At 43.2% G+C, this 7,830-nt stretch overlaps 1 protein-coding gene across 1 annotated transcript; it reads left to right on the top strand.

Annotated features, from left to right (window-relative positions):
- The first annotated feature begins 586 nt into the window (after window positions 1–586).
- On the top strand, window positions 587–7,610 carry LOC147710648 (TAR DNA-binding protein 43-like). The gene is made up of 6 exons (XM_086921323.1): window positions 587–741; window positions 1,992–2,238; window positions 2,606–2,766; window positions 3,025–3,165; window positions 5,605–5,769; window positions 5,856–7,610. Exons 2-6 carry the CDS (start codon window positions 1,998–2,000, stop codon window positions 6,453–6,455), a joined length of 1,308 nt encoding a protein of 435 aa, XP_086777449.1. The 5' UTR covers window positions 587–741; window positions 1,992–1,997; the 3' UTR covers window positions 6,456–7,610.
- The last annotated feature ends 220 nt before the right edge of the window (window positions 7,611–7,830 follow it).

Genomic DNA, 7,830 nt, shown 5'->3' with positions numbered 1-7,830 from the left:
TATGTGTATGAAAAGTTCGTATGACCTTATTGGCATGTCTTCGAACTGTTCATGAAATCAAACGCGGCAAGAGCAATTCTATTTTGGAATTGAACTGTGCACACTATTTTCGGTTCCCTGTTCCAAAGTCAGAAGCTTTTCTTGTTTCTGACTCCAATAAAACTATGTCTAATGAAATACTGATTGTTTCTGACTCCTATAAAACCATGCCTTTCCAGAGATAGAACCTGAACATGCGCAGCGTGTAACGGCGCACTCCTATTTCGAACCCTTGCCTATGACAATACGCCTGCGCACAGTTGCCCAACGAGTGACGCATGGACTGTACCAAGTTCCCGTCAAGGGCGTATTTTACTGAGAAGAAAATCATTATATTAAAACAGTTAGTGTGGCTACCTCAAGATAGTTAAATTAGAAGAAATGAAATATGGACGTCTTGCTTATTTGAATCAGAGCCCTGTGACTAGGAGAGGGTGACTAATAATATATGCGCCAGTCTCACCCCTTTCCAGTCATGATACAGTGGTTTCATAAGTGGGCGTGGCTATAGAGGCTGTTGTCTTCTCGCGGGCCGATTAGGAACGGCCATTTTGATCGGGAGTTGCGAGGCAGTAGGTTGGAGATAATAGCGCAACCACGGATACGTTTGAGGAGCCTGATTCAGGCCTCGAGTCCTACGATCTCCCAGCCGAAGATTACGAATCCTCAGTCGGCGGGCAGGACCAGGCTGCTCCTCTGCCTGTAAGTATTATGGATCTGCAGGTTAATTTTCTATGAATAGAAGGAAAGAAACAACCTCATCGTTATATCATCAGTAAGCCAAATGGCGTTCATGTTACTCCTATACTCCCGCGACTGCGTTGACACCTTTAAAGACCAGGTTGCGCACGATTTTTGGTGGGTGGAGGCCATTGCGTCAACAGTAAACCTAGCGCGGTCTTCAACTGTAGCCCAAACACTACGTTGCCCTGCTGAAAACTTATTTTGTGTGTGCAGTGCCATATGGGCAATAAATAATCTAAGCGGTGTCAGTTAGTTTAACGTTACCCCGCATAATAGCTTTGACTCGCAGATACGTGATGAAGACTGGGTTCGCGTTTCATTTTTCGTGTGCGCGGCGGCCATGTTTGTTGAAGGTGTATCGATTAAGACTACGAACATGGCGTTCTACTCGTACTGCCATTTGGAGATTGCTTTTCAGAAACTAGCTTCAAGAAAGTTGGCAAAAGATTCTACTTATGTTAAAATTAATTTTAAAAGTACGATAGCATATAGGCAGTTTCGCAGGCAGCAGCACTATCCTGAAATAACGAATACCAGAATTAGACCGATTAACCGTCATCTAGTTTTACACTTTTGTGCTTTAAGAGACCGGGTTTAGGTAAATATTTAAATGCACCTTGTAATCTTTGGCAAGATATAACTAAATTCAAATTTCCCTTATTATTGCTGATGGAAATCAACCTCGTTAACTTGAGCGAATCCTCTACTCTAGATTGAGTATTTTGGAGTTGTTCAAGATGGTTTTTGAATTTGACAGAGTAAAGGGTGTAATATGTATAGTAAATTTTTAAACCACGTACTTTTTAATTTATTCCCAACTGGTTCTTTTACTTGATGCGGGCCTACTACAGGGTGGAGCGGGATACGCAGTGTGATTGCGTCTGAAAGTTAGGCCACGCTTACAGGGGGAAACAACTTGTGTGCTGCCATCTTTGTTCTTTATGTGAATCATGTCTGACTCCATGAATGACCGACCCGCACACTATGTAACAGATCCCTACACTCTGAAGCCTGCGCCATTGGTTAGTCACTTGCCCAGTTAGCCCAACGCTTGAGGAGTGTGTTCCAAGCCCCACATTAAGCAAAGGATAAATTAAGCTGAAACTGTCAGAAGTTATGAATTCCTGAATTACTACACATGCCGTAAAAGTGACCGCATTTTTTTCTTTGCTCTAGCTTTAAACTAGCCCGTTTTTGTTTTCCTCTAGTCCGTCATGGAGATGGAATACATCCGTATCACAGAGGACGAGAACGACGAGCCAATTGAGATTCCATCTGAGGATGATGGCACGGTCCTGCTGTCCACCGTCACCGCCCAGTTCCCCGGAGCCTGCGGTTTACGTTACAGAAATCCAGTTAATCAGTGCATGAGGGGTGTCCGACTTGCGGAAGGAGTGTTGCATGCCCCAGAAAGCGGTTGGGGGAACCTGGTATATGTCGTCAATTATCCAAAAGGTACTTTTGATGCTTCCGTGAATCTTAAACATACGTTTTAATAGTCGTAGGTTATTTATGGGCGATGTTCATCATGTCTGTGAAGTTTTTTTCCTCAGCTATAGGGGTACTCCGTTTTCGTTGCAGTACTGTATTATGTGCAAGTCGCGGTTAGATATGTTAGTTTGATGGAATGAGGGTCATTCTTTCGCAATTCAAGTTCGTCTCCTTAACTTGTCTCTGGGTTAAGAGATGGATATTTGGTTTAGCATGATTATTTATCTGTTTGTTTTTTAGTTTTAGTCTTCATTTTACCCAATGACGCCATATTGCTTGCTAGAACAGTATCATATTAAATGTATTGGGTAACGCTTGTTTGGTCTTGTAGACAACAAAAGGAAAATGGACGAGACAGACGCGTCTTCTGCTGTAAAAGTGAAACGTGCCGTGAAAACCTCCGATTTGATTGTTTTGGGGCTTCCCTGGAAGACTACTGAGCAAGACCTGAAGGAATATTTCAGCACTTTTGGGGAGGTCGTCATGGTGCAGGTAAGACTTGAATGGCAAGCATTCGGTCGCTGGTGGATTCCGGGCAGATACTAGGTTAAACCTTTTGCACCTTGAAACTAGTTTCCAAATAGCCCGACCCCACTTGACGAGTTGCATTGAAAAGTTGTCACGCACGTAATTAATTAAAAAATGTACAATTAGTGTGCATTATGTTGAGTTAAAATATGGTAGTAGTGCTTTATTCGGTTGTATGTTGCTTTCCCTCACATTCTGATGTAATCTAATTTCTATATCTAGGTGAAGAAAGATGCTAAATCTGGAAATTCCAAAGGCTTTGGGTTTGTGCGGTTTATGGAGTATGAAACCCAATTGAAGGCAATGTCCCAGCGCCACATGATTGATGGGAGATGGTGTGACTGCAAACTTCCGAACTCAAAGGTAAATAGGGTGGTGGGGCTTTCGACAATCGGCATGCCTGCACTCTAGTTGTCTCGCATTATTGCTAGCAGGCAATCCCTGCTCGCCTACGTATTCTCTGAAATAGTGTGCATGAATGTTATCACCTCCTTTCGTGTAACTATGTTCGTAATGGAATAGACCTTCCAGACTAATATGCATACAGGGTTCCAGTGGACTTATGCACATAGCTGGGGGGGGGGGGGTAGCGTATGATTCCACACAATCTTTAATTCGCTACCTCATTCTTAGAAGTTTCAGAAACGTTTTTTTCAAGCAAGATTAGGCGACGCCATGTGGTCAGTGGTTAAGTAGGAATAGTAATCTTTGTTCGGATACACTGTACTGTTTGTAAAACACCATATGACCCCCTTGTCCCCTATCCTAAGGGAAGTGAATGAATTCAGAACTTGTTCAAGAGGAAGTGTAAATTGGGTCAAGTCTGAAATAATCCCCAACCGTGACTCGAAATTTAACGCTAGAATAGCCCAATATCCTGAGGGAGTAAGCGGCCAATTGTTGAGATCTGCAGACCAACGTTGTTGTGTTAAGATAACTATGTCCAGTGGTAAACGCATTACTGGAGCAAATTTGCAGGATTGGTCGCACTTCATTAGCTATGGCCAGTAAAATAGTAGCTCTGTAAATGCTGAGTCTTAAAGCGTGTATCCTAAGGAGCGTACAAGCATAAACTGTCAATAGATTTTAAACTGTAAATGTGGGTCATAATTTGCCCTGATTTGGATGAGTTGAGGAAGCCCAGTCCTTTAATCGGAGTTTAGATCCAACATCTGGTTAATAGTAACATTTATTCTGGTGTAGTGGAATGCTGTGAACTCTATATCCAGGCGGGACGTCCAGTTCACAATGGCACCCTCCTTTGCAACAGCTCGTGTCTGTATCCTGTACCAGGTGTATTCTCCCAGCCCGCCCTAAAATTTAGCGGGTCTCTGTCTGAAACTAGTATTCCTTTTTACTCGTGTTTAACCTATGCATCAATTTGGTAAGAAGCAGTTGTACCAAAAAGCTTTTGCGTGGGATGGGTATATTTGCAAACATCTTAAACAATAATAAAGAGTTTTCAAACTGAACCATTCCTGGTCCCTTTGTAATCCATGTATATAAAGAACAAAAAGAGTAATTCTGAATCAAGTATATGTGCACAGAGAAGGAGTAACCATCGCTCACTAACCTAGTTGGTGAACTGCTTCATCATGGGACTTCAACCCAAGCGGCCGACTGCCACTCGGGTGTGCTATGACAGCGGTTTACAGCGAAGCTGGTATTTTTTGTGTAGTGCTGAGATGGTGGTAGTTTACTGTACCCAAAGTTTTTTTGATGATGGAAAAGTAAGGTTAAAACTACGAGTATGTCCGGCTGGTATAAAATGACCAGTGACATCCCTACTTAAAAAAAGTGAAAGGTGATCGGTCTACACGTTTTAGCCTCCAAATGCGAATTAGCGAGGCTTTCTTTAGGACTAAGACTGTCACAGTGGTATGTACATGCTACAGTGCACCCTCTCCAGTGGCAGTAATTACCGCAAACTTATGTTTTTGTTCTTTGGAAATGTGTTTTTCTGAAAAAGAAACCCAAATCAAAAACACTTAACTGTCCTGACATACGTGCAAATTATTGAATTAGGATCACATACCTATGGTGCCTAGCTTGGAGTGCATATTTTAGCACTATTACGACCATATTTGTATTGTGTGGTAGAGTAGTTAAAAACTACCCGTGAGGTGTCCTACCTGCTCCGCTCTAAACAGGCGTCATAGCACACCCGAGTGGCACTCTGCTGCTCAGGTGGGAACCCCATGATGAAGCATGGCACCAACTAGGATGGTGAGTGAGGGTTCTTTTAAAAGCAAGTGATAGTCCTTCTGCTCTGTGCACATATCATTGTTTCAGAAATACTCATTTTGTTTATATATCTATTTGCAAACCAACATGAGATTTGTGGACACCTTTAACTTCTGCCCGACAGCATAAGCAGAAGTTTGATCTACGAGTCGAATTTTAAAGGAAGTGAACTGCGAAAGTAGAGTGGAGCAACATCCTAATGAGTTAGAGGTTGTCTACTTGCTTGTAACAGTTGTCCGCTATCGATTGTGGCACTCCGCCTAAATTGTAGGTCCGTGCCCTAGGAACTTTGTTTTGATATTGTCCGCATAGTCCTTTGCGTTTTGAAGTACGAAGCAATTAGTCGTGCCCCTTGTGTGCTAGGACTGTGCCTTTAACAAATGGTTATTGTGAGTCTATTGTATCTGTTGCAGGAAGCCAGTTAGCGCATCAATGTTTTGTATATTATACAGGTCTTCGAATATTACAAGGCCTTTTACTTAAAGTGGAGGTATTCACACCTGGACTGGAACTTTTTTGGCTCGTATGCTTAAAATAATTTTTCTTTAACATTTACAGGGTCCTGAGGAGCCACTACGCAGTCGGGTGTTTGTGGGCCGTTGTACTGAAGACATGTCTGCCGATGAACTCCGGCAGTTTTTCGCCCAGTATGGCGAAGTCGTGGATGTCTTCATTCCTAAGCCTTTCAGAGCCTTTGCATTTGTTACATTTGCTGATGATCAGGTACAGTAAAACAAAATATGAGCAGCTGATGTAGATACCATTCTTGTAAAGTATAGAATTTAATCTCTTTGTAATTTACTTTTTAGGTCGCCCAATCGCTGTGTGGAGAAGATTTGATCATTAAAGGAGTCAGCGTGCATGTATCTAATGCAGAGCCTAAACAGAACACCAATAGGCAGTTTGATAGAGGCAGTGGCAGATTTGGGGGGAATCAAGGGGGCTTTGGTAACCAGGGTGGGTTTGGTCCAGGCCGCATGGTGGGTGGTGGTGGCGGTGGAGGTGGTGGTGGTGCTGGAGGTGGTCTTGGTGGTCCTCCAGGAGGCAACATGGGTGGCGGCGGCGGTGGAGGAGGAGGAGCTGGTGGAGGGATGAATTTCGGAGCATTTAATATCAATCCTGCAATGATGGCTGCTGCACAGGCGGCCTTGCAGAGCAGTTGGGGCATGATGGGCATGCTGGCTAGTCAGCAAAATCAACCTGGTGGGCCACCAGGAAACAATCCTGCGCAAGGTAACTTGCCAAGGGAGCCAAATCAGGGCTTTGGTTCTGGGAGTAATGCATATGGCTCAAACGCAGGGGCAGTAGGATGGGGCTCTTCTTCTAACCCAGGTCCTAGTGGTGTCTTCAATGGTGCAGGGTTTGGTTCTTCGAGTATGGAGTCCAAGTCCTCTGGTTGGGGCATGTAGTGAATGAAGTTTTGGACTTGATGGTTCCTCTTTTCTAACTTGATGGTAAGTATACTGTAAAATATATGTAAAACAGTCTTCTGATCGTGTTGAAGCAACATTTTTGACACTTTCTTTTCTAAAAACTGAACTGAATGCTCTAAATTTTATTGATCTTTTTGTTGTTGGAAGGTTTGTTAAAATGAGTGGGATAGGTTAAAGTTGCCTGGTTCAGTCAGGGCTTTAATTTGACTATTGCATTTGGAAGGCCAAGTGAGCAAATTAATTTGTTTCAGGAACATTCCTTCAGAAATTGGGTTACTTTTTTTTGTACAGTCTTCCCCCTCCCTTAATTACAAAGCACCAAGTGAACGCTTCACCGGATCTCTACTACATTCAGCGTTCCGTGATTGTTCTGGGAGAGCACTTCCTGAAAGCACAGCTGTAACTGTTCTCTGGATTGCTTTTTGTCGACTTGTTATCCAATCCTCCCTGCACGTGCCACGTCTTAACACGGTGGGTGTTGCATTTTTAATCCACTATTACATGGATTCATACCAACGCTAGACTCGCAAGACTGAGAGATGGACCAGACGGCTGTTTGAACTTTGTGGAATTGATGATGGTGCCGAGGAATGATATGGTTGGGTATGAGCGAAGAAGTGGGGAAAAAGTAGCGCGTGCAGAGACCTGGTGTTGCAGCTTGGATTTTACTTTCAAACGTGGCAAGATTGTCTCTGGACCCTGTGGCTTTGGTGAGAAAGTGTGCAGAGCAATGGGAGCAAGTAACGTACGAATGTTTCCTGCACTCGAAGACCTCAGATCTGTTGGACGGACGACGTGCACGAGTTTCCATGCCTTGTAAACTAATGTAGTTGAATGTGTTTTTGCAAAGAAATTGTATTTTTCTCTTGTCTATTGCTGTGAATGCTGTATGGGGTGTAATTGTACTTTGTTAATGACCTGTAAGTGTGGCTATGCGAACTGTAGCTTGTGCTTCAGGAGCGAGCACTGCGATGTGCCACAGGGGGACTGGTGTGTCATTTGATGGAAGTCAACCTGCTTGTAAGAACCCTAAAAGAATGTGGTCTGCTTCTGTCACGTGTTCTGTGTTTGGATGCTTTTTTTACAAGTTGTAAATATAGGTCATTCTTAAATAAAAACGTTTAAACTGTCTGCTTTATAAGTTTATTAATTTCCCCTCTTCATTGAAGTTCGGGTAAAAGCCACAGTAGAGATGGTGGTGGGTGGCAGGGTGGCGGTGTAACACGTCGTTGCACGGAAAGCAGTGATCTGAATCTTTCGTACAAATCCTCCATTTATTTGCATAAAAGTAACACACGCCCATACAAGACTTGAGCTTTTGCAACCTAAATGTTCTTACTTGTTTGAAATT

Source organism: Lissotriton vulgaris, chromosome 5 (genome assembly GCF_964263255.1).
Source record: "Lissotriton vulgaris chromosome 5, aLisVul1.2, whole genome shotgun sequence".
Lineage (NCBI taxonomy): Eukaryota > Metazoa > Chordata > Amphibia > Caudata > Salamandridae > Lissotriton > Lissotriton vulgaris.
This window is presented reverse-complemented; position numbering and strand designations above follow the sequence as displayed.